This window comes from Cetorhinus maximus, chromosome 1 (assembly GCF_964194155.1).
Source record: "Cetorhinus maximus chromosome 1, sCetMax3.hap1.1, whole genome shotgun sequence".
NCBI classification, from domain to species: domain Eukaryota; kingdom Metazoa; phylum Chordata; class Chondrichthyes; order Lamniformes; family Cetorhinidae; genus Cetorhinus; species Cetorhinus maximus.
The window spans coordinates 12,916,432-12,944,187 of record NC_135879.1 but is presented as its reverse complement, the minus strand read 5'-3'; the positions used below and the strand labels follow the sequence as shown (position 1 = coordinate 12,944,187).

The 27,756-nt window shown below is 48.0% G+C and overlaps 1 protein-coding gene across 2 annotated transcripts in view; it reads left to right on the top strand.

The window, feature by feature from the left end:
- The first annotated feature begins 8,044 nt into the window (after positions 1-8,044).
- LOC144680941 (uncharacterized) overlaps positions 8,045-27,756 on the top strand; it is a 91,258-nt gene continuing 71,546 nt past the window's right edge. For both annotated transcript variants that reach the window (XM_078542556.1, XM_078542644.1), the window contains exon 1: positions 8,045-8,203. In XM_078542556.1, the coding sequence (XP_078398682.1) occupies positions 8,110-8,203 (94 nt within the window). In that variant the 5' untranslated portion in view covers positions 8,045-8,109. The remainder of the gene's footprint in view (positions 8,204-27,756) is intronic.

The following is a 27,756-nucleotide window of genomic DNA, read 5'->3' as shown; positions in this document are numbered from 1 at the left end:
TCATACACGCCCATCAAGGGTAAAATTCAGGCAGAGTGTCAATCAGGCACAGTGTAAATTGGACACACTGTAAATCGGGCACGGTGTCAATCAGACACACTGTAAATCGGGCACAGTTTAAATCGGGCACAGTGTAAATCAGGCACAGTGTAAACCAGGCACAGTGTAAATCGGACACACTGTAAATCGGGCACAGTGTAAATCAGGCACAGTGTAAATCAGGCACAGTGTAAATCGGACACACTGTAAATCGGGCACGGTGTCAATCAGGCACAGTGTAAATCGGACACACTGTAAATCGGGCACAGTGTAAATCAGGCACAGTATACATCAGGCAGAGTGTAAATCAGGCACAGTGTAAATCGGACACACTTTAAATCGGACACAGTGTAAAACAGGCACAGTGTAAAACAGGCACAGTGTAAATCGGGCACAGTGTAAATCACACTGTAAATCGGGCACAGTGTAAATCGGACACACTGTAAATCGGACACAGTGTAAAACAGGCACAGTGTAAAACAGGCACAGTGTAAATCGGGCACACTGTAAATCAGGCACAGTGTAAATCGGGCACAGTGTAATTCGGACACAGTGTAAATTGGGCACAGTGTAAATCGGGCACACTGTAAATCAGGCACAGTGTAAATCGGGCACGGTGTCAATCAGGCACAGTGTAAATCGTGCACAGTGTAAATCGGGCACGGTGTCAATCAGGCACTGTAAATTGGGCACAGTGTAAATTGGGCACAGTGTAAATCAGGCACAGTGTAAATTGGGCACAGTGTAAATCAGGCACGGTGTCAATCAGGCACAGTGTAAATCGGGCACAGTGTAAATCGGGCACAGTGTTAATCGGACACACTGTAAATCGGGCACAGTGTAAATCGGGCACAGTGTTAATCGGACACACTGTAAATTGGGCACAGTGTAAATCAGGCACAGTATAAATCAGCACACTGTAAATCTGGATAGTGTAAATTGGGCAGGGTGTAAATCGGGCATGAAGTAAATCTGGCACAGTATAAGTCAGGTGGGGTGCGCATAAGACTTAAGAGAAGCAGTGGCCATCTGGCCCAAGAAGGAATGGAGTATAAATCAGGCAGCCTATTTGTTTCCCACTGGGTGGGTTAGGCTGGCATTAGCCTCCAAGAGTGAGGTGAGGCAGGGTTAGAGGGCAACAGGTAATTGGTTACAGAAAGCAAGCCACAGTTCTACAAATGAGCAGCTCCCATACACCTGACAGCGTCAGCCCCTGCACTCCCATCCTCATTGTTCAACAAAGCAGGATATTTGAGTTGGGCTGAGGGAAATTCCCCTCTTCCCCATTCACTGGGACAGAGCTTCCTGCCTCCAATGATCTGAAAACCAGTGCACCCTTCACCTCCACTTCCAAGATGAAAGATAATTCCTGGGCCTGGGAAGGAGTATGGAGCTCACAGCAACTAACAGTGCCCCTCCAGCGCCTCCACACCTCCTATCCCAGTGGGATAATGTGCTGCCTTTGCCTTTTCTCTGTTACACAGGAGCACATATGGAGCAGGAAAGTGAACCGCTGCGCTTTCCTTGGAATGTCTGAGGAATGTTTTTGGACTTAGGGTCAAAATGTTGATTTTTGATGTTGATTTTGATTTTAATGTTGATTTTGAGTGCCAATATGTAGAGAAGGTAATGAAGGTAGTGGAAGTTTAGGCTGGTATGGGGCCAGTGAACTGCAGGGAGGAGAGTCTGACTGTCGGTGGAGGAGCTCAAGGGTTTATTTTACCTGAAAGTCCTGTCCAATTACTCCATGATGTTCAACCCTGACTGCCAATGTGCAAATCTCAGCTCGTTCCCCTTTTTCCCTCTTTCTGCTGCTCTTCCTCATTTTCAGCTGAGGCTTGTCTCCAAACCTTTCAGGTTGCCTTAGCTCCTCCTGAAAGGTGAACTTGTGCAGCAGTCAGCAAATAGGGTTGCCAAATGTGATTAAATGTATTCCTGGAGGTTTCAGCACATGGCTTGATCCACACTCCAGCCATTCCTCGGCCAACACATCCATCCTTTTGACACCCTGTCTTCCTATGCCAATTGGAAAGTAAAAAGTCTCATTACCCAGTTGGATGATGCTTGCCTTTTTTCTCCCATTTTCAATACTTTTATATCTGGTAAAGAGAAATGTTCAAAGGAAATGACAAAAATAAACTCCCATTTTTAATGCCCAGATGATTTTTCTCCAGGGCTGCACACAGCAGTGTCCTGGAGATTGATCTTCTAATACTGGAGGCTCCAGGCCAATCCTGGAGGGTTGGCAACTCTAAAAACAAAAATGGATAATCTGGGATACCTTCTCATGGCTGTAGAGTAGGTCACACCTGCCTCGAAATTGGAAGCATAACTGTATTGTCACACTGTCTTGGCATGGTGATGAGGGGTTGGGGGAGGCGGTGGGGTTCGGTGCTGGTGTGGGGGTTGGATGGGGGTCAGGTTATGACTGGTGTTAACGGCCAGAGCAGCAATGAATATGCTTAGCCTCCCAGAAACTGTGCCTCCTGCCAATCCACTTCTTTGTATAATATTGGCACATTGACCTTTCACAAGGCAGTTGAGTCGTAGCTGCATGCTAGGGTATTTTTGTGGTGATCCAGGACCACCTAAATCGTGATCAAGTGGTACCAAGTGTGATTTAATCATTCCAACCACAAGGTTGCTATTAGGCACTATGGTGTCCATATGGGCCACACTTGCACTCCTGAGACCTGATAGTAGTACGGCATTGTCACAAGCAGTTTCCTCCTTTAGAAGGCCAAATGTTGTATAAATGTTGGCCTGGTGTCAGTGGATAGATGTTAGGGTGACGTGACAATTATCACCAATAGCGGATCGAAATGAGTCGCTCGTATAAAAGCTCAGTGGAGTTGGTGGCCTAGTGCGACAGGCCTGGACTGGATATGGTCTGCAGCCCAGGCCCCAGTAAATGGTGACATCTGTGGTCATCCTGCCTGTTGCAGCACAGACAGTGAAGGCAGGTTCCTTCAAACACACTCAAGTGGTTAAGCCAGGGGCTGGTTTGCGCTGCCAACACCATCCACTAGATGCCTAAGGTGCCAGCACAGTTGCCTTTCTTCCATCTCCAGGAATGAACTTCTTCCCCATATTTCCAAGAAAGCCAGCAGAATACCCATACAGCAACTCGCTAAAGCTTCTTCCACAGCATCTTTCAGACCCATAATCTAAAGGGACAAGGGCAGCAGATGCATGGGAACGCCACCACACCCAAGTTCCCCTTCAACTTGGACATTCCTTCATTTCACTGGGTCAAAATCCTGGAACTCACTACCTGACAGCACTATGGGAGTTCACCTTCACCACACAGGACAGCAACAGTTAAAGAGACAGGCACACAACCATCCCCTCAATGGCAACAAGGGATGGGCAGTGAACACTCGCCTTAACCATTGCGGCCACTATCTCGAGAATGAGTTTCTTTAAAATGGCCCTTACTTATTGAAAGAGTTGCTGTTATACATGTAGAAAAAATCCCACAAGAAAAGCAGCGAGCAAGAAGACACTGACTGTGCTGCTTGGCACATGAAAGCTTAACAGGGAGTGAAAAATAAAACAAGCAACTAACACGAAATGGAGATGTTTGTTACAGGAAAACAATGAACAATGGTCCCTGACATTGATTCATTCGTCTCTCACTCATGATATTCCTTTGCTTTCTCTGCAATAATTCTAACCCCCTTGGCATTTCAGTCTGTCTGCTCAGATTGTTAATGGACTTTTTCTCTCTCTGATCCCATCGCACTCTATTTTAGTCCAGTCTGTACTTTTGGCTTCTTGATTGGGTTCTGACTTCATTTCATTTCTCTCCCTCGGCCTTTTCAATCTCCCTTTTATTGTTGCCACCTGCAGCTTCTCTCGTACAATTCTACATATTGGCTGCTTTGAATTGTTTCTAACGATTGCCCATCATATCTCTCCCCTGTGAGTCTGTGTAGAATAATGGATAACCCTAACTAAACTTGCTCATTTTAATTATACTTAAGGAAACGTGGATGGCTCTTGAATTAACGGTGATGGGCGGAAGTTCCCCTGCCATATCGTTTACAGCATGATCTTCATCATTTCATATCCTCACGCTCTTCCCTTTGGGGGATGCTGTGGTGTGGTAGAAGGGTTCACAGGCTGATTAACAGTCTGGCAAGCTGCGATCTGAATGGTCCTTCCATTGCTGTAACCTTCTCTAATGCAGCTGAAAAGGTCTGTTTGCTGGAACCACTTTAAGGGCTTAGACCTCACAGCCCATATGACGAGGGGATGGGGGCCACTCACACCCACTGGATGGGAGGATCCCCAGTGAAAATCAACCCCAAATTCAAAGCCAGTGCTCTGACACCCCAATGGCTAGGACCGTCCTGAGTGGGGTTCAAACCCAACTCCTCCTGATTCAGAGGTAAGAGTGCTAAATGAAAGCTTGGCTCCCAGCAGAGCTGTGAGGGCTGTAAGTTACAGACCAGCTGCTTTATCTTCCAGTCAGCCAGCTAAGTAGTATTTAGGCAGCATCCTTAACCTAGAAAATGGCTCAAGATGCTTTATGTGGGCGGAAGGCAGGGAGATAAAAGGCTTTAAGCGGTGGATGTCAGATTATGGTGTGAGTTAGGAGGAGGCGATTGAAAACTTGATCAAAAAGATGGGTTTTTGCGAAGATTTTCAAAGATAAACAGACAAGTGGAGGCTTTGTCGCTGATGGAGAGACACAGGGAGACAGGGGTGCAGAAATGGCCAGAATCGGAGGACCAGCTAAGGTGGGAGGGTGTGTAAGGTGGAATGATAGAATAGGGACAAGGCCTCAGAAGGATCGGAAAATGGGAACAAGGATTTTAAATTTAAAGGGAGGAAGAGGGAGTGTGTGTAGATGAGCGTGGGGAGAGGTGATGGGTGAGCAAGACTTTGTACAGCGCAGAATCCAAATAGCTGGAATCTGGGTGAATTGGAGTTTGAGGAGGGGGTGCTGGCTGAAAAGGAGAGCACTGGAGAAGTTGGAAATCAAAGTCAAATGGTCTCAACACCAGGCAGCTAGTCTATAATGCAAGAATGGCAAGTTGAGCATCTATCCCATTGAGTCTGGAGGTGGCAAAAATGTGGTTAAGGATTTCAACAGCAGGAGAGGTGAGAAAGGACATTTTTACAGAGCTGGGAGTAAGTAACCTTAATGACGATAGATGTGGAGATTGAATAATATTCTCACTGGCCGGCCGGCGTGCTGGCTTCCTGATACCATTCCCAGTGCCCATATATTTGAGGAGGTGGGTTCAGAGTTGGCAGGGCTACCCGCCCCCACAAGGCGAATAACCAATAAAGCTCATCAAGACTCTTGCTGCAATTAAAGGACCAGTTGGTCACCAGTTTCCCAAACAGGGCAGGGCGGGTTCAACCCCAGGCAGTGTCCCAGGCAGGCCGACAGGTCCTCCCTGCTTACCTGGGTGGTGGTGCAGCCAAAGGACACTCTGTAGAGGGAGTCCCCCCTGCCCATTCACATCCACCACCACTCCCACAGTGGTGGTCTGGCTGCCGTATCTGTTTTTTAATTGAAGTTTCAGAAACGTTGGTGACAGGGCACCTCCGTGTTGAAGTGTCCTCTCAGTTACTTACCCGTTACTGCAGCCTGCTGTTCCTCTCAAGCTGGAAGGCCTCTGATTAACCTTCCAGTTTCGAGAGTTGGCATCTTTAACTGTCTCTTTAACTGTTGCTGTCCTGTGTGGTGAAGGTGAACTCCCATAGTGCTGTCAGGTAGTGAGTTCCAGGATTTCGACCCAGTGAAATGAAGGAATGTCCAAGTTGAAGGGGAACTTGGGTGTGGTGGCGTTCCCATGCATCTGCTGCCCTTGTCCCTTTAGATTATGGGTCTGAAAGATGCTGTGGAAGAAGCTTTAGCGAGTTGCTGTATGGGTATTCTGCTGGCTTTCTTGGAAATATGGGGAAGAAGTTCATTCCTGGAGATGGAAGAAAGGCAACTGTGCTGGCACCTTAGGCATCTAGTGGATGGTGTTGGCAGCGCAAACCAGCCCCTGGCTTAACCACTTGAGTGTGTTTGAAGGAACCTACCTTCACTGTCTGTGCTGCAACAGGCAGGATGACCACAGATGTCACCATTTACTGGGGCCTGGGCTGCAGACCATATCCAGTCCAGGCCTGTCGCACTAGGCCACCAACTCCACTGAGCTTTTATACGAGCGACTCATTTCGATCCGCTATTGGTGATAATTGTCACGTCATCCTAACATCTGTCCACTGACACCAGGCCAACATTTATACAACATTTGGCCTTCTAAAGGAGGAAACTGCTTGTGACAATGCCGTACTACTACCAGGTCTCAGGAGTGCAAGTGTGGCCCATATGGACACCATAGTGCCTAATAGCAACCTTGTGGTTGGAATGATTAAATCACACTTGGTACCACTTGATCACGATTTAGGTGGTCCTGGATCACCACAAAAATACCCTAGCATGCAGCTACGACTCAACTGCCTTGTGAAAGGTCAATGTGCCAATCCATCCTGAATTGGACAGGGAACTGCCTCCATGCCAATTAAGGGGGCACCCCATTCAAAATCCTAAAAAATGAATGTTTTCCCTGGGGGCAGATTTGGAACGTGGAAAGTCTCTACTTTTGCTTCCCAACCACCCACCCCACCACACCCCCTCCTAACAATGAAGGGAAAATTTTGTGTTGAAGGTGTGCAGAAGGGGCACAGTTTCTTCTTGTTTGATCTTTAGTTGACTGTAATGTTGGAGATGGTGGGAGGAATCTGATTTCTTTCCTCGCGCGTTAGACTGGAGTGAGATTGTCTCCTGCGGCCAAAGCCTGGTGTGAAGCTGAGGGCAGAGGCTTTGTACTCGCCAATGACCGCTCCCCCGATTCAGCTGATAATCCAGGGTCAGGGAGACCCTGAATATTTTCAGCAGGCTTGCTGTGGAATTCCAATCTCTATGCGGCTGCCTGCCTCAGGAGGCGTGGTGTAGGGAAGTGTTGGAAAATCACAGTCCAGGCCCCAAGCGTCTTTCATTAGGTAACGTAACTGGTCAACTCCTGCGTCAATTGAAATGGCTGCTGGGTTACAAACTTTCACTTCATGATCAACAACTTGCATTTAACATGGTAAAACGTCCCGAGGCATTTCACAGGGGGAAAATCATAAGGGCAATAAAACATCTTGCTTTTAAAAATAATTCTTTGAAAAGTTTAATAGTTATAAAAATAGGGGACTTGGGGTGAAAAATAGGGGCTGTTTGACTGATGGACGGAGCGATCCAACTGGGCATTGAAGAGTCTGTTTGGTTTTCGATTGGTGCGGGAAGATGGTGAGACATGTTAGTTGACCAATGGCGGGTGTGTGGGGGCGAGGTTGGCGGAGACAGCAGATCATGTGATGACACTCCAGGAACACGTCCAAATAGAGTTGGCAACCACCCTAAAACAGGGTCAGGAGCACTGGCCTAGGGAATGAATGCAGAACAAGTCAATTAGCATCTAGAAGAGGTAATGGTTCAGCTGTAGTAAACGAAACTTGAACCTTTCTTTCTCTTTGTTAATGACTTTGTTGTGCATTTTAACCCTCAGCTTTCTAACCTACATGGTTTTCTCTTTATCAGATTCTTTTTCAGCCTGACTAGCCTACATGGGAAGAGCTATTTATTTCGTCATCACAATGACATCTCTCATAAGACATGATGATTCACCTTTGAGATGATTTCAGATTTCGTTTGATTTTGTGTTATCGGAGGGGCTGGTGAAAGGATTGCTTCTCTCTGTTAAGATAGGGACATTGTTAGCTTTTTTGTTTGACTTCCGCTATAAGCAAAGTGAGCGTTCCCTGCTGGGGATACAGGAAAATCCTCATTCTGCTACTCTGCACTCCAACAGTAGAGAAGAAACTGTCACAAAACCTCTTGATAAAGCCATCTCTCCTCCAGTACCAGACAGAAGCACCGGGCTGGTCTCCAAATGAAGCCTATCTATTTATAACACACAAAAGTGCTAGGGGTTGGGTGGGGGATGGAAAAACAAACCATTCTGATTGCTTGTCCTTTCTCCATATGTCTTCACTGCGTGAAAGCTGGTACAGCAGATGCCTCTCACCCAGGACGACCTGGTGACTTTCCAGACGTTTTGCAGCGCTGTGTCGTGGCTCTCCAAGGCCAGCGTCGAGACCAAACTCCGAGGTAAGATCAGCCACATGACTCCCCGAGAAGTACACAAAGGACCAGCAGTGTATGAGCAGCCAGCTGGTCTAGTTAAATAAAGCCGATCTTTGGTAGATGTACTTTCTATTAATAGAGATCTGTGTTTCCTGGTCTCTTCACTGAAAGCCTTTTAGAGAATGGATTCAGTGGATGGGCGGGGGGATGAAATCAGAAAGGGTAGAAGAAAATAAAAGAGCTTCACTTGCTTTCTTAGTTCAAAGCATCAACCTTTTTGAAATACGAAATCGCAGTAACCAGGAGACAAGCACATGTAGACAAACAAATAAAAACTGAATTGGTGTTCGGTTGTTTGATCATGTTTAGAAGGAGGCAACCCGGGGTAGAAATTGGCCCTTGTGGTGCCCATTCGGACAAATAACATTGATGTATATACAGGGAAGCTACATAAACACAAGGGAGAAAGGAACAGAAGGATATGTTGATGGGGTGAGATGAAATAAGGAGGCATTAGGCTCGAGTGGAGCATAATCACCAGCATAGAGCCATTAGACCAAATGCCATTCTTACGATCAGGTGAAGGAGGGTGCAAGGACTGCCCCCTTTTTCCCCACTCCTCAATTCATCCAAACAGGGTTTTTTGAAATTTACATGCTGATTGCAAAGAACTCAGTCCAGCAGGCTTTCCTGGGTCTAAAGAGTAATGGGTTAGTTTTTATTGGGCTAAAAACCTACCCAGGTAAAGATGTTGAAAATGTTTTTTAAAGTAAAGAACTGTTGCAACACCGACACGTGTGCGTAAAAATACATGTTACAAAGTAGAAGAGGTTAACTTTTGGCCAAATTAAGAGTCAATAATAAAAGACAAAGATATAAAGAGTATGAGTCCTTTGCTATGGTTTGTGGCTGATGCAGTTCTTCAGCTGTGGTTCTTGGGCTTTCCCCCTAGAAACGCTGCTTTGGGGTTAGAATTTCTTTGTCTGTTGTCCATAGTCTGACATAAGCAGGCAGGGTTCACTTTAGTTGAAAGAGAGAGAGAGTGGTAAACAGCCTTTTGCTGTCTTCAGATGTTGCTTCTCCAGACTGCCTTAGCAAGCAGGGTTTTGTAATAAAAGACAATTCAAAATGGTGATCCCCATCACATGACCTCTCACTCCCTAATGACTGAGTATTCCCCAGAAGCTAATTGATCAGCTCATGACTAGACAGACTTGGCCTTGGTGATTAATGTTTTAATGTCCAAGTCATCGCCTATGATTCCTCCATGTAATGAGTTAAGAAGAACATATCAATAGCCATTGGCTCTGTAGACTCTCTATCTCCAGCCTGATGGAATGGAATGCAGCTTTTATAGTGCTGCAAATAGTGGCAGTCATTTTAAGTTTCAGTCCTTCGTTGAAGTAATCCTTGACATCAGTAGGTGTGAAATCCCACAAGAGGATTGCCTGGATGTGTTTTAGTTGTAATCCACATATTGGAAACTTCCAAAAATTTGACCAACTTGCAGTTGCAGACATGTCAGGTGACCCGTGGCTGCCACCTTAAGTCAGTGTCAAAGGGCAGGATTTTCCATGCGTATTGGAGTCGGGGATGAGCGGACAATATGGCAGGAAGGCCAAAAATCAGTTTCACGATGTTGTGAAACCAGTTCGCGATCGTCCGCTCTGCCCGTCAATGGCGGGCCGCTTTTCCCATGGCCAGACATCGGGAACTTCATTTTAATATATCTGCATATCATTATAAGCCCAGCTCACCGGAATCATCCCCCCACACTGGATCATCTGGGCACGTTGGCATGTTTCACAGCTAAACATAAGTGATGGGCACCTGGCGAGCTGCACTTCACTCAGGGCTCTGAGGCTCGTTTGCCTACCTTACTTTGGACAGCGCTCGCAGTCATCAGCGCCAGGCTTCTCAGGCAGCATCACATCACTTTTCGGGGGGCTCACAGGAAGATCTCTACTTACCAGACCAGCCATAAGACGGGGGTGGCTTTTCAGTGGCTGCAGGGCTAGGGCTTGCTTGGGGAATGGGGAGAAGTGGCCTCAGGCAAGGGAAGAGGCTGCAGGGCCAGGGCATTACTGGGGAAGGGGGGGTATCCCAGGGTGTGTGTGGGGGGCACATGTTGACCAGTGCAAGTGGCCTCAAGAGGGTGAGGGTTGAGGAGGCAGTCCCCAGAGGAAATGAGGCCATACGGAGATGTGAGGGTGTGTGTGAGAGAGTGAGTGGTGATGTCCCTTGAGCTGGCAGTGAGTAAGATGCCAGTGAATGTGTGATGGGCTTGAGTGTGTGAGTTTAGAGTGATGAGATAGTTGTCTTACCCTGGCAGCACAGGTAAGATCATTCATCCTCTTTCTGCACTGGACTGGATGGCCAACCTCTTCTGTGCAATGTTGGCACTGACCACCACTGCCACCACCTCCCAAGCCGGAGTGGTGACACTGATGGGCCTCCTGCGACCAGAGTGGGGGTAGAGGACATCGTAGTGGGCTCCAATGGTGTCCAGAAGGCGTCCCAGGGATGCGTCACTGAATTGGGGGGGCTGCAGCCTTCTTGCCTTTCAGGGCCATGTCTTCTGTGCAGTAGCCCTGAACTGAAAGCGTTGAGAGGTGTGCACGCGGCTGCACTTTAAATATGGCACGTGGCGTGAGGAAGCGGTGAGGTGAGGGCATGGTGGGCAAATCGGAGGTCACCCGCCAGCAAAATGACGTGTTTCCCAGAAATACATGGTTAATGAGGCTGGATTGGCCATTGCGGCCAGCGAGTGAAACATCCTTTTTCCCACCCGCTCCCGCACTTGGTGCAAATCTGGGACGATTGGGTCTTTTGTTTTAACGGTTGAAACTGCCTTTTTAAAAAAGTTCCAGCGGATGAAATTGAAATTTAATATTTGACACAGCACACCTCCGTAACAGTATGTGACTGTGCTGTAAACAGCGTGTATGGTAGGGTTACCAACTCTAGTTGGGCATTTTCCTGGGTGTTTCTCACATGACCTCCCCCTTTCAACCATCGCACCCAGTTAAACAGTTTTTCTTCTCCCTCATCTCCAGTGTTTTCAAAACTAAGAGAAAAAAAGCGGCAAAGAGGAGAGAGTAAAACATTTTTTTAATGTCCCGATGATTTTTTCTCCTGGGAGTTATTCGCAGCTGTTTAATTCCCAAAGACTCCGGGGGCAGGATTTCTGGGTCATCGGGAAACAGTCCGCCGTCCACAATCAGCCCCCCCCGACCGCGATTTCACGCTGGCTGACCGTTAATTGGCCGGCTGGCGTGAAAGGCGCGCCGAAAGGCTCAGCGCTGCCGGGGTGAGGGCGGGAGGAAGGCAAGCGCTGAAGTCAGCGCGGACACGGGGGGAGCGCGGAATGAAAGCTCCCTGAAGGCAGAGAGCTGCCTCAGGGAGCGGAAGAGTTTAAAACCATCAAATAAAGATTTTAAAATGCAGAAAAAAATGTCCACACATTCATCGAAACATATCGATTGTAAAAACTCTGCCCATTTTTTTAAAGTTAATATCAGAAACCTCATCCCGCCCTTGGATGAGGTTCCCCAAAAACGCAAAGGCCGCCTGGCCGATTTGCCTGCCCGCCAACCATAAGGTTGGACGGGCAGTGAAAAGCTGTCATCAGTTGCTACTTTAATGGCCTCAGTAGGCCTCTCAATTGTCGCGGGCGCGCTGCTGACTCTCATGCCCACCCGCCCACCGACCGAAATATCGCGAGAGTGCGCAATGATGTTGGGACTCTCGCCCGCGTCATCACGCGCTGTTTTACGCCCGATCGGGTCGGGTGTGCGCCCGTCCGTGGGATGTAAAATTCTGCCCCAGGACAACCTTGGAGGGATAGCAATCCTATCGGATGGGTATCAAAAGGAGCAGTTTCAGATGCTACGCCCCACACCCATCACAGTGGGAGTACAAGCCTTTAGCTGGCCCAGCACAGTGTCGGGGGTGCATGTCAAGAGCCGGCTCCTATTTGAGCTCTGTGATGTCCCATCCATTAGTCTTAAGTTGGAGCAAGTGCAACTAGCGTTGCACCATGAATGCTGAGGAACTTAGGCCGAGGAGTCTCGAATAATTCTGCTACTCTTTCGCTGCCATCAGATAGATGAGTACACCTGGGTCAGCATTGGTCCTTGTTGTGCTGGGCGGAAAACAAGGGCCAAAATGACCAATTTTGCAGAACCCCACGGATGCTTGAAGTAAGGCCTGATGCCATATTGTCCTTGGACAATTTTCAGGCACGCCAGGCGGCTCCTTTAAACAGTGGGTGGGCCCCCTTCATGAGCCAACGAGGAGCTTAACGTCTGTTTAAATTCGCCAACACTGAGGGGAGCAGGTGTTGGGCCTGTTCCTGTTGGATTTTGTGGGATAGCCAGTGGCTGTCACCAAAAAAAGTAAATTGAATTTTTTTAGTTGTTGTTGCTCACCTCTGTGTGGAGCTGGGAGGAGCAAGGAGAGCATTTAATCATCATTATTGAGCGTTTTAAAATGACAGTCCAAAGTAAACACCCCATAAAAATTCCCTGCAAGATAAAAGGAATTATTTGTGGAATGCTTATCAATCACTGTAGAAAGGCGATGAAGAATACATTCATAGTTCAACATTGCATCCAAATGCGAGCGTCTAGCATTTTATGGGCTTTTTTTTACATTGTGTGGAACACCTGCGAGAAGAACGTTACATGTCAAGTTAAGAGCAAGCCTGGAATTCTTCACAATTCTGTTTTAGTTGAAGAAATCCTTCAACCCTTGAAAGAGCTGAAACCTCAATTTTTATAATATCATGGGCCTGTAAAATTCATTACATAATTATAGCTTCTTTACAGGGAGACCCACTGGTATATTATTTATTTGTCTGTTTTTAGCAAGAAATGCTCCAAACATGAGTGGGTTTGTTTTGCAGTTCCCATCGTTTTGAGCTGGCGGAGGTGATGATTTGTCACAGAATGCAGACTGCACAATCCTGGAATGACTGTAGTCTGACGTAATGTAAACAAACCTGGCTGTTAATTTCCACCCATGCAGGAAAGCCCCACAAGCAGCAATGAGATGAATGTCCAGAGGATCTGTTTTGCGTGAGAATTAAGCATTGGCCAGGACACCGGGAGAATTCCCCTGCTCTTCTTTGCACACTGCCGGAGGACCCTTTGCATCTATCTGAGAGGGCGGGCGTGATTCATAATTGCACCTCACAGCTGCCCCTCTTCTCTTCTAGTTATACAGTGTGGTTGCTCAGGACTCTGGGTGCTATTATGGGATTACTGCAGCACCGTTGCTGTGCTATGTGCTTGTGGCTGCTCCAGATACACTGGGCTACCCAGTGTCGAAATAACTGCTGTGGACCAGCGACGTCTAAAACAAAGCAGGGGCCTTCTCTGTTGACAGGCTCTGTGAATAATTTGTAGAACGTTTTATTAATTTGTTCCCTCCCTTCCCTTTATTTTCAGCTGTGGATCAGTGGGTATCCTCGCTGTTGAGTCAGAAGGTTGTGGGTTCAAGTCCCACTCCAGAGACAGGGGCAGAATCTTCGGGCCCTACGGAGGTCGGAAACAGAGGTGAACGGAGCCTGAAAGTACTGATATCAGTTGGCCTGCCATTTTCCCCTCCCTTGTTCCCAACACTAGCAATGTAGGGGAAGCGGGTTTAGGGCCGAGCAGGGCCCCTGCAAGGCGGGCAACCAGTCAGGCTCATATAAGAGACGCTCGTTAAGGCCAGTTAAAGGAGGCCGACTACGATTTTCCAGCTGGCCTCCAGTTTCCTGATTCAATGGGGGGCAGTTTAACTGCAGGGAGACGGGTACCCAGTGACAGGCCAAGGGGGCAGCACTCCAGGTAGGCCTACAAGCCTTCCCTACCTGCCTGCATGTGGGTGCGGCCAAAGGCCAGCCCCCGTAGAGGGGTTCTTCTCCCTCTTCTACATAGCGGTGGCCTAGTTGCTTTCTCTGCCTTTATTTGAACCTTTTAAGAAGGTTGTGAGAGAGCACCTCCATGTTAAAGCACCCTCTCAGTAACCTACTCTCTGCTGCAGCCTGCTGCTCCCTTCAAGCATGAAGGCCTCTTATTGGTCCTCCAGCTTCAAGGGATCGTGAACCTGTCTCCATGCCAATTAAGGGAACATCTGGTCAATATCCCAAAGAGTGACTGTTTACTACTCCCCCCGCCCCGCCCCACCCTACCCCCCTCCCCCCACCAGGGACGGTTTCGTGACCCAGAAACAGTGACAACTCCTGTTCCCCGTCCCCAGAACGAAAATTCGGCCCACGGTCACGTGATCCAGGCTGACACTTCAGCGTGGTACTGAGGGATGTGCTGCCCTGTCGGTGGTGCTGTCTTTCAGATCAGCCACTAAACCAAGGCCCCATCTCCCCTCTCAGGTGGATGTAAAATGTCCCAGGGCAGCATTTGAAGAAGAGCAGGGGCATTAATCCCCGGCCAATATTTATCCCTCAACCAAAAATCTAACACAGATCATCTAGTTATTTATTCATGCCTCATTATGGGAGCTGGCTGTGCAGAAATCGTTTGCCATTTTCCCTACATTACAACAGTGACTACACTTCAAAAGCACTTCATTGATAGCTTTGGGCATCCTGAAGCTGTTAATAATTTCCATATTTATCTTTGTCTTTGTGGGGGGTTTTTTTTGCATCTGCTCAGGATGTGCAGCAATCCTGGGTGAGAACCTAGGCAGGTGACTAGCTTTTGATTATCTCCTGATGCTATACTCACTAGTGCAATAGATGAAAAGCAGAGAAAGGCAATTCACAGCTATTCTGTGGAAATGCTGGTTCTCCATTTAGTGCGTTCCACAGAGGTCAGAAGCACATCTTGGCTTTTCAATTTGCTGCAAGATTCTGCACAATTTGTTCCCCACTGGAGTTTAATAAGGCACATTCTGCCATTTCATTTCAACAACTCCAGTTTGTGTTTGATGCAGGAAAGTGTGTCTGAGTTGATAAAAATTATTATATAACTTCTACGGGAGGTGTTGTGGGGGTTCAATCCCCTGACTTTTGACCTCCCACCCTCTTCGGCGCAAGATCAAGAAGTGGCGTGGAAAGCTATTGTGTTGGCATTCCTGGGAAAGACAGGGCCTAGAGTAAGGGCCTGCACCTGCTGTGACCACGGGCACAATCCCATCTCAATTTCCTCTTCCTATGATAGTGGGGTACCCGGGTGCAGGGTTCATCGCCAAGCGAAAACCAGGGGCTTGGGCCCGGACTCTCCTCGGCTCAGAAGCTGGCCCCGATGGTAAGCCGAAGAGCAGCCCCAAACCCCAAAGCAAGTTCAAAGTATTTTTTCTGCTTTTGCCACATGCCCAGGCCTTTGGGTGCCCCCTGGCTGCTGCCCTCCCATAGCAACTGGAAGGCCCCAAGGCTGGCAGCTAGGCCTTGCAACTTAAATTCAGGCCTCTCAGGCTCGGAACTACTCCTGCTCTCTGCCTGTTTCTCATCGAGATTGTAGTCAGAGAACTACCACCCTCTGGAAGGCTCCTGGGCCTTGTCAATGGACTAGGAAACCAAATATGGATGCAGCTCGGCCTGGACCGGTGTGGCACACTTCGGACAGGATTTTCCCTCCAGGGGCAGAAAACAGGGGATCAGGACTGTTTCCGGGAGCCGGATTCAACCCCTGGTTAATTCATTGTGATTTTCACAGGGGCGCCCTGTTAATTGGACTGGAGATGGGTTCACCATCCAGTTAAAGGACGCGGTGTCAGCTGTGGCTCAGTTCATAGCACCCTCGCCTTTGAATCAGAGGGTTGTGGGTTCAGGTCCCACTCCTGGAAACCAAGAACTGTGATTGTACTTGAAAAGAGTTGCAATCTGTGACTGCTGATAACTCGAAAGAGTATCCAGTTAAAGGACGGAGGGTGGGTTCTTGAAGCTGGAGAGCCAATCAGAGACCTTCCAGCTGGAAAGGAGCAGGAGTCTGTAATGGAGGTTAAGTAAGGAAGGGGACACTTCGCCTGGGAGGTGCTTCACTTCTACTGGTTTAAATCTGAAATTTTTTTTTAAAATGGCTTTTGCAGCCATGTCACTGCTATGTGATTTGTGGGGGTTGGAGGTCAGGGGGCGAGCCCTTCTACAGCAGGCAGGCAGGCAGGCAGTCAGGGAGGGCATCTAAAGGCCTGCCTGGAGTACTGGGCCCTCAATCTGCCACCAGGCGACTGCCTCCAACCACCTAAACTGGTTCCCCGCCTCCTTTCATTCGCTTCAAGGGGCTCTTCATGAGTCGTGCCAGTTACCCCCCAGGTGTGGGTGGGTAGCCCGACCTTCACAAAAATCGTCCCAGCAGGGGCCACAAATCCAGGCCTTCAGGTGTGTAGCGCCTGCCCAGAAACAGGGACCCGAAATAACCGGATCCTAAATGACTTGCTATTTGCTTCATTCCTTTACCCTGTTTAATAGGTCTAATGACACTCTTGAATCAATAATTTCCGTGTGATATGTTTATCAAATAACGAAAGAATAAAAATTGTGCGTGTATAATTCCACCTCCAACAAAATAAATTGTTAATCACTTTTGAAATCTATAAAATATTTTTGGATATGTTTTATACAAGTTCTCACATTTTGAACTAAATCTTTATTATAGAATTAGTTCTGGTAAAACAAAGAGTAGGGAACATTTCCCACCAACACAGTTAACCACGACTATGGTAAAAACCTCAATAATTGCAAACTAATACCAATACCATTTGTCCATTATTTTGCAGGAGGAAAATAAAAAAAATTTCAAATGCTAACAATAGCCCTGAAAGGACATACCAAATTTAAAGATATTGATAAGTCCTGTGGTATTCTTGATCGAGGAAGATCATGTTTGCTGGTACGAGACAAAGTCTTCCAAACAGCATAGAATGAGCTCTCTCTGCTGTACTGTCCGTTGCTTAGCAACTCACATTCTGACTCTTACAAAATGCCAATTAGGATGACACAGGTGTCATCAGTCAAAATCAAATTAACAAAACTTCTCATTTTTAAAGGGGCACGAGTCAGTAAACTCAAAACTCTAAATAAAACAAAAGGTAACTCATCAAATTAAATCATAATGTTGTTCCTGCTGTCAACCGTGCATGTCAGTCTCTCGATTCAGGGAAGGCCTCAAGTGTACTAGCGGACACCCGGGTGTGGATGTGGTAGCATAGCCACGGAAATGAGGCAGTCAAGCTGGCTGACCAACTCATTCGACCAAGCCCGGCCTGGGCAGACCCAAGAGCAGTCCCACGATGAGGTCCCCTCACTTGCCACCAAGCCCTCGATCTTCGCATGATATGGCCAAAGATCAGGAGGGCGGAGATCGAAGTGGAGCCAGAAGTTGCGGAGGAGGCCCCTTCGTGCAATGGAAGAGGGGCTGCAACCTCTTATACTCTGACTATGGTGGTAATGTCACTGGGCTAGAAACCCAGAGGCCTAGGCTAATGCTTTGAGGATGTGGGTTCAAATCCGATCGTGGCAGTTGGTGGAATTCAAATTTAATTAATTAGTAAAAATCTGGAATTGAAAGTTTGTCCCAGGAATGGCACCATAAAACTATCATTGATTGTTGTAAAAACCCACCTGGTTCACTAACACATTTTAAAGAAGGAAATCTGCTGTCCTTACCTGGTCTGGCCTGCATGTGACTCCAGACCCACAGCAATGTGGTTGACTTTTAATTGCCCTCTGCAATAACCTAGCAAGCCCTCGGTACAAGGGCAATTAGAGATGAGCATGATGCTGACCTTGCCGGTGATGCCCACATCTTTTGAAAGTATAAAAAAAAGTCTCACTCAGTCCCACATGTCTGACGACAACATGGAATTTTTCATTGGGATTGGTCCTGGATGAAATCCGGGCCTAGATGGAAGATGGGAGGGGAAAGAATTTTACCTTTAGAAAATCATTTGTCAGTAAGGATTTTATTTCTAAAACTTTATAGTCAATAGAATTCTCTACATGTTGCTTTGTTTGCCTGGGATTAATTTTCATTTTCACCATTTGGGTGCTAATCTAAGGGAATGATTTGCCTGTCTGGTTATTCCATTCCATATTTAGGCCAGAGAGAAAATTCAATCTGATGGAGAGTTTGAGATGGAAAGAAGGAGAAATGAAAAGGTGGAAGAAAAAGAAAGTCACGTGCAGCTCAGAGAAGTCTCAGTACTATTTCAAGAGTTTACATTATGTCATGAAGCACACTGATAAAAAATAGGCGGAGATTCACCGCCCAAGCTAGAATTTGAGTACATGCAAGGACAAAGAAGCAGAGGTTTTCAAATGTTACTCTGCCACTATCTTTAACTCTGGAAGATAGTGTCACCCAGCCAAAGGAAAATGGTGTCATTCAGATCTGTGACTCACGGGTATAAGTAAGTTTGGAAAGCAACTGCCCTGGTCACCACCGTCAGATCTGCCTGATCCACTTCAAGCGTTATTGGCCTCCATCTGTGCAGCCAGATCCTCTTCCTATTCTCTGGTGTCCTGGAGAGCAAGGCCAATCTTAAGCTGTTCATTTCCAGCAAGAGAGGATCTAACCACCTCCCCTAGACAGTCAATGGCACTACCATCGCTGAATCCCCCACCATCAACATCCTGGCAGCTACCATTGACCAGAAATTCAACTGGACCAGCCACATAAATACTGTAGCTAGAGCAGGTCAGAGGCTGGGAATTCTGCAGCGAGAATTCTATTCTGAATTCGCTCACCTCCTGACTCCCCAAAGCCTGTCCAGCACAAGTCAGGAGTGTGATGGAATACTCTCCACTTGCCTCAATGAGTACAGCTCCAAAAACACTCAAGAAGCTCGACACTATCCAAGACAAAGCAACCCACCGCACCCCATCTATCAACCTAAACATTCCCTCCCTCCCCCACTGATACACAGTGGCAGCCGTGTGTACCATCTACAAAATGCACTGCAACAACTCGCCAAGGCTCCTTTGGTAGCGCATTCAAATCCACGACACCTATTACCTAGAAGCCCTAGGGCAGTAGGCACATGCAAATACCACGACCCCTGCGTGTTCCCCTCCAAGTCACACAGCATCCTGAATAGGAACTATGGGTGAATCGTCCCAGATTTGCACTAAGTGCAGTAGCGTGCATGTAAAAAGACGCTTTACCTGCGGGCCGCAATGGTGGGTTTTTGTGCTGTATTGTCCCATTCCCGACACATCCCACCTCATTAATAATGCAATCACAGGAAACACACCGGATCGCTGGCAGGTGAACTCGGATTTGCCCACCATGCCGTGACCTCAGCTTTTTCTCGCTCTGGGAGCCATATTTAAAGCACACCAGAGCGCTGCCTACTTCAAGTCTACAGACCAGGACGGCTCCAGGCGACAGGTGGCCCTGAAAGCAAAGAAGATGGCAGCCCCCAAATTTAGTGACTCCCTCTGGGGTGCCTGCTGGATGCAGTGGAGGCCACCGCGATGTCCTCTATGCCTGTCATGGCCGCAGGAGGTCTACCAGAGTCACCAATCTGACCTGGAAGGTGGTGGCAGCGGTGGTCAGCGCCACTGGAGTACAGAGGAGGTCAACCATCCAGTGCAGGAAGAGGATGAATGGTCTCATCCATTCCGCCAGGATAAGTCAACCACCTCATCACTTTCAACTCACACATTCACAAACCCATCACACATCCACAGGGATCTCACACCTCAAGGGACAACACCACGAACTCTCACACACACCCTCACATCTCCATCAGCCTCATCCTGTTGAACTTGCATCCTCATCCCATCCATGTCTCTGTTCACCATTCATACATTCTCCGCAGTGCCATGCATCTTGCTCATCCACTCCATCTGTTTTCACGCAGGAGAAGCTGACTCAGAACAGGAGGGAGAGATACCAGAGCAGGCATGGAGTGGTCCACATTAGGCCCCTCACTCACTTTGAGGAGTGTACCATTGCGCTGACATGTGAGGGATGTGGAGTTTTTCTGTGGAGATGGTGAGGTCAGCGGCGAACATCCACTTGGAGGATCCCTCTCTCAACGCAACTGAGTGCTCTCTCTCCTGCTTTTGACTCTGCTGCATTATCTCTACTTTAGTTCACAGGGAGCTCTGCCAAGTGATTGACACCCTCAGCCAGCCAGTCCCTCAGCTCCATCCACGTCCTCACCTCCAGCCAAGAAGACACTTCCTCCATTGAAGAGCTGGAAATAAGCAGCCTGGAACATCTGTCACAGCGCTTAGCAATACCCTCTCACAGCGCAGAGACAAATGCCGGTGGGACAAACACCTCGGTGGGACCTAGATCTAGAGCAGGCTCAGGTTCACAATCTGGTGGTCACCGCACAGACACGTGTCCGCAGCAGGAGGAGGGGGTTCAGCTGAGCTACCCGGCACTCGGAGAACTGCTGGGGAAGAGGCATCCGTGAGGTCCGAGTCCGATGATGAGCCTCTGGACTCAGCGTTCCAACTCATCCAGGAGAGTCAGCAGAACATCACGCAGAGCTGTGGAAGCCCTCTACACAGTGACATGCAAGTCGAAGGAGTGCATCCGCTTGCTCTCTGTTGAAGTGGTGGAAGGATGACGAACATTATGGGAGACCCTGGTCCAGCAGAACGTGGAGATGCGCACAGACCTGCACCTGCAGTAGCCATGGGTGAGTTCCTGCAGTGGCAACGTGAGAGGGAAATGAGGCACCTCGATGTCCCTCCAGGTGCTCCTTCCCCTCAAGGAGTCAGGCCGGGGCACTTGGGCACCTGAAGGGAGGAGGAGCAGCAATTGGACACCCCTGGGTCATACACTCAGGAATCTCAGAGGCTGTCCTCTCCCTCCGAGTCCCCTTTGCCTGTGACCTCCTTAACCTCATCCTCTGTCACTGCAGAGGGAGCAGCTGGCCCACAGGAGGACAGCCAGAGCAAGCTGGGGCCCTTAAGGCTTTGGCTGTCCAGAGGACACATGCCGACATCATCAGAGGCAACAGGGTCAACCATTGCACAGGCTGTCTCCACCCCTGCTGCGGATGTCAGGGCAGCACCTAGAAGAAGTGGCAGGCCTAGAAAAATTAAGAAATTCTGATCACAGGTGGTTGCATGTGTGAACACATTTTGTCACTTTATAATCTGAAAATATATTTACTTTCACTGAACAATGTGCAATGTTCTCCTTCAGCTTCATTGACAGGCTTCGCAAGTCCCCCCACTGCATTCCCCACCCACCCCCAGCAGTTCAGCTACTCACAACCGGACCACAAGTGATTCTGGAGCGAGAAGTGTGTGTGTGTGGCAGATCTTTTTGGAGCCTCGTGCAAGTACTGTCCCACACACACAGAGTCTTCCTCCATCACACTCATCTCACTGTCCCAAGCATTTTCAATGCTGCCTGCTCTCTTTCAGTTATCCATCTGAGCTGTCCTGCATCTCCGCCCACCCACTGATCGCACCCCCATGCAGCATCTGTGCCCGTCCAGCACAAGATTCCGCTTGCTTCTGATTTCAACAATGATGCTGAAATCAGATTTTTGCTCAGCTCCCCTGTGCTTTCCACTCCGAGTCCACACCCAATCACCCTCGCCGTGCCTTGTGTTGCTATCGATGCAACCACACCCTCCCACCTTTCGGGCTGCCTCTGCCTCCTCTCATGCTCACCATTCACTCCTACCACACCCACCCTCACTTCGCTCCCCAAGGGCCAGTCATTGACTCCACAGACCCCTCTCCCTTGCACTTTCACCTGGACATCCCCACCTCTTACTCCCTCCTCTCCACAAACACCTTCCTCCCCCTGGACTCCATCCCCCCTCTGAACTCCCTCCTGCCCCCGGACTCCTTTCCCCTTCCAAACTCCTTCCCACTCCAACTTGCCCGTCCAACATGAGGCTCCGCTCACTTTCAATTTCAGCAACCATGGTCATGGCTAAGTATAGCGTCAGCTCCCCCGTCTGTCCCAGTCACCCAAGTCCTTTCCCCTATCACTGTTGACCCCACCCTGGGCATCACCTTCCACCTCCCCACTGTCACCTACCAACCCGAACCATTGTCTTTCCAGGATTTCCAGAATGTGCATGTTCACTACCTCCCTGAGAATCCCACCCCCATCCACATTGACCTCCCCAGCCTCTTCCTTCCCACCCCCAGGGTCCGTGCCTGCTTTTGAGCCCCCACCAACCACCCTCACTGTCCCTTCTAATGCTACTGATGCACCCTCACTTTCCCACCCTACTGGCTCCCTATGCCCCCTCTCCTACTCACCATTCCCTCCTACCACACCCACCCTCAGTTCGCTCCCTAGGGGGCAGTCATTGACTCCAAAGACCCTTCCCGTGTACTTTCATCTGGACATCCCCACCCTTTACTCCCTCCTCCACCCTTACTCCATCCTCCCCCGGGAACATACCCTCCTCCAAACTCCCTCCTTTACACCTTCCTCCCCATTTGCTCCATTCTTCCCCGTTACACAATCCTCCTCCCGTACTCCCTCCTCCTACCACAGCCTCACCCCCCGACACCTTCGGCCCCCCTCTCGCAACCTCACCCCACCCGGGATACCTTCCTCTCCTAGTCACACCTAGCCCTTCCACTCCCACCACACCCCCACCTCCCTGGTACACCTAGCACTCCCACTCACACCTGGACCTTCCTCTCTCCCTCCACTCTTCACCGGTCATCCGTAGCAGCCCATGGCCAAGACCGTGATGTTCCGAAACAGACCTGAAGCATCAGTGGAGGCCTCCCACCATCCGTGAGCTGCTTCAGGGCAGAGCCATGTCCATGAGATTCCACCCAGCATGCGATGCATGTGTTCCTCCAGGTTCCAGTACATGTAGGGCTCCAGCATCTTCTGCTCCTCCGAGGTCCACGATCTGAGCAAGGCCCTAACAGTAAGCCCCGACATCTGCATTCGCAATTGTCCAGGCATGTCCTGGGCCAGCGCGTTTGGTGCCAGCTTAATGATAAATCTGGTGTGGGGGGAACGATTCCGGCCGGGCTTTCCTTTGCATCCCATTCGCGGGATGCAAAGTGGGTTCGGGCTGGCATCCAGCGGGATTGGCGTTCCGCCATGGCGGAGCCCATCAGATGATCCCACTGTTATTTCACGCCGGCATGAAATTAATATCTGCCCCTCATGCCGAATTGCCCCACCCTGCCCGCCATGATGCCCCTGCAAACAGGACTAGATGATTCCACCCTGTATCACAATTCCTAGACCATCACTGGGTCAAAATCCAACTCCCTTCCTAACAGCACTGTGGGTGTACCTACACCACAGGGACTGCAGCAGTTCAAGAAGGCAGCTCACCACCATTTACTCAAGGGCAAGTAGGAATGGGGTAAATAGGGTTTTGTTTAGTGTGTAATGTACCTTTAAGAATAATATTTATTAGGCAACCAATAGGAGTAACCAAGAGGAGTGTAGCATGGGCTACCTCGGGACTCAGTGTAGAGAGAGAGTTGGAGTTGAAAGCATACGTGTAGTTACTGCTGAGTATACTGCAAATAAACTCAATGGGCAGAATTTTATGGCCCGGTTTCGGCAGGGACGGGGCCATAAAATGCGGCAAGCCGTTATAAACCCCCCTTGACATCAGCGGGAACGTAAAATCCCACTACCGTAAAATTCTGCCCAATGTTTCCACCCAAGAAGTGTCAGCAGGTCAACTCTATCATTAATAGTGCAACTTGGCCACCCCACAACAAACTGGCAATGAGGATAAAACAGAATTGAACAGAAGAAATCAAGTTAAAAAGAAATCGGCACTCTACCTCGCCCAGTGTTTGGAAGGAGCAAGCTCCATTAGAATTGAAGAAGCTATCCCCTCTCAAAATGCCACAATTTTGGAGAATTGATCCTTTTACTGCCACAGATGACTGGCCTCAATACATGGAACACCTCATGTTCTTTTTTCAAACGAACGAGATTTTGGGGGAAGAGGAGGCAAGCGATCCTTTTGAATACTTGTGGGAGAAGAATCTACTATCTGATTCGAGGTTTGCTGGCACCCAGTGCCCCAGGTTCAAAGAATTTCATGAATTGGTGGACCTCGTGAAGGGTCACTTTCACCCAAAGCCTTCAGTCACAATGCAGAATCTCAGGTTTAATTCGCAAAATAGAGCCCCAGGTGAGACAATTGCATGCTACATGGCAAATTTAAAGCAGCTAACAGAACATTGTGAGTTTGGTACAACTCTGAACGACATGCTCAGAGATCGTTTAGTGTGTGGTGTGAAAGAGGACACTATTCAGAAAAGATTATTGTCCGAAGTGAATCTGGATTTCAAGAAGGTGCTAAAGATAGCGCTGACCATAGAAAGTGCAGTAAGAGATTCAAAAGCTATACAGGGTGTGCAAGATAGCGCCGTCCTCCACATTGGGCGGGAAACCTCAGCCAAAAGAGGCATGAAAAAGCGAGACTCCGCCAAGGAGCGGGAAACAACTGCCGCTAGCTGAAGAGTAAATAAAAATAACTTAGCAGCAAAATTGAAGAATAATTTTAATAGCAGTGGAAACAATTAGTCTTTTAGTGATTGGCAGTTTAGAAAAATCGAATGCTACTATTGGCATAGAAATGGACATAGGATGAGGCAGCGCAAGGAAAGATTGAAGCAGCCTTGTAAACAAAAGAAGAAGCCCAATGAAATCTACAATGTAGAAGAGCCTGAAACAACAAATTCAGACATTTACTCATTGTTTAATCTGAAAGTTGGAAAGACAGAACCAATACTTGTCACAGTGAAAGTAAATGGCAAACCTGTTAGAATGGAAATGGACACGGGAGCTTCCACTACAGTAATTGGGGAAGATACCTTCAGATATTTGAATAATGGTGAACATCAGTTAGGTTAAGAAGAAACAGATGCCAAGCTAAAAACATTTATGAGTGAAGACATTTAAGTAAAAGGCATAAGCAGAATAACTGTCCATTATGGAAGCCAATCAGCAAAGCTACCCTTGGTGGTGGTAGCAGGTGAAGGGCCAAGCCTCCTGGGGCGAAATTGGTTCAAGGAGATTAAGTTAGATTGGGCTGAAATTTTCCATTTGAAAGCAAGTGGGCTACCAGAGCCACTTAGAAAGTAGGCCACCATCTTTAAGGATGAACTGGGGAAAATCCAAAGCCTGCAGGCCCAGATTCATGTGGATCCCTCGCTTCATGAAGGTGAGGCAGGTACCATATGCCCTGTGAGAAAAAGTCAACATTGAACTGAACAGACTAGAGAAACTGGGCGTTATACAACCTGTTCAGTTCTCAGAATGGGCAGCACCCATAGTCCCCGTCCTTAAACCCGACCAAAGCATCTGAATTTGTGGAGATTACAAACTGATGGTTAACAAAGTAGCTAAGTTAAACAAGCATCCCATTCCAAAAATCGAAGACCTGTATACCAAGCTGGCAGGAGGAACAATGGACACAAAGCTTGACATGAGTCATCCTTATCAACAACTAGAGTTGGATAATGCCTCCCGGGAATTTGTCACAATTAATACCCACAAAGGGTTGTACCAATATACACGATTGCCTTTCGCTGTCTCCTCCGTTTGTGCCATCTTTCAGAGAATAATGGAAAGCTTACTGCAGGGGCTGCCCCAGGTTGTAGTCTATTTCTACAATGAATTACTCACAGGACTCACTAAAAAAGAGCATTTGGCAAACTTAGAAGAAGTCTTAAAACATTTCTTGCAAGCTGGAGTGTGTTTAAAAAAAGAAAAGAGCACATTCCAAGCAAGGGACATAATCTATTTGGGTCACCGGGTAGATTCACAGGGCCTCCACCCAGTTGAAGAGAAAGTGAGAGCCATAAGAGAGGCACCTGCGCCAAAGAACGCCTCAGATCTCAAATCATTCTGGGAATAATCAACTATTATGGATGGTTCTTACCCAATTTGTCTACAATACTGGCCTCCCTGCATTCTCTGCTCAAAAAGAACCGACGTTGGTCTTGGGAGGTGCCCCAGAAAGAAGCTTTCATAAAGGTGAAGCAATTGTTGCACTCGTCCAATCTATTAGTGCATTATGACCAGATGAAAGAATTGGTGCTGACATGTGACACATCTCCCTGTGGAGTGGGAGCAGTGCTCTCTCATCGGATGAACAAGAGCACGGAACGGCCAAAGGTTACGTATCAAGAACGCTCACCACGGCGGAAAATGGATACTCGCAGATAGAAAAAGAAGGCCTGTCCATCGTCATTGGTGCCAAGAAATTTCACCAGTACGTACACGGCCGCCAATTTACAATCGTTTCAGAGCACAAATCATTGCTAGGATTGTTTATTGAGGTCAAGGCTATACCACCCATAGACTCAGCAAGAATACGATGATGGACCTTAATCCTGGCAGCATACGAATACACTTTCGTACATAGGCCTGGCAATCAAATCACAAATGCCGATGCCCTTAGTTATTTGCCTTTACAAGAAAATGATGAGCTTGTCCCAGTTCCACAGGAACTTGTTTTACTGTTAAATTTCTTAGATTCCTCGCCAGTATGTGCTCGACAGATCAGACTGGACAAGTCGGGACCCAGGCCTATCTAAAGTGAGAGAACAAATGCTTCATGGTTGGTCACAGGAGCCTGTATCTTCTGAAATGAAACCTTACTTCAACAGGAGACACAAAATAACCAGCCAGGATGGCATCTTATTGTGGGGAGCACAAGTGATAGTTCCTCCAAATGGAAGGGAACCACTTTTAATTGAACTACACAGTGCCCATCCAGGAATTTCCTGAATGAAGACCATAGCACGTAGCTATCTATGGTGGCCTGGCATGGATAGTGAAATAGAGAGTTTAGTAAAGCACTGTGTGCAATGTCAGCAACTGCAAAAGTTGCCAGTGACAGCTCCATTACACCCATGGGAGTGTGCGGGTAGACTCTGGTGCAGTTACACATTGACTACGTTGGACCTTTCCTGGGAACAATGTTTCTGCTCATTGTTGATGCCCATTCAAAATGGTTGGACATATATGAGGTGAAATCACCAACGTCGGCTGCTACAATTGAGAAACTACATCAGAGTTTTGCCATTCACGGACTACCAGAAGTAATCGTTTCCGATAACGACACAACATTTATGAATGCTAAGATTCAACGGTTTATCAGCCCCAACGGTGTCACTCAATTGAAAACTGCACCATACCAACCTTCCTCAAACAGACTGGCCGAAAGGGCAGTTTAAACCTTCAACACAAGCATGTAAGAGCAAACTGGAGATTCCTTGGCAACTAAGCTAGCACGCATTATTTTTCAATACAGGACCACCCCTCACACAACAACAGGTTTCATACCTGTGGAGTTATTGTTGAAACACTGTCTCAGGATGAGATTGAGCTTAATAATGCCGAATTTAGAGGGGAAGGTGGAAAGGAGTCGGGAACTCAGAAATCTAGGCATGACTGGCATAATCGTGAGAGGAAATTTACCATGGGAGAACCAGTATACATGAAAACTTTGGGGAAGGACCAAAGTGGTTACCAAATGAAATAAGTGCAGTTACTGGTCCTATATCTTACCAAATGGTGGTGGAAGGCCGGATCTTCCATAAGCACATGGACCATTTAAGGAAGAGAGAGACAAATCACCAAGATTTGGTTCCGCCAGTGATCATGACTGGGTCTGCGTTTCCTGTTGAGGATACTCAA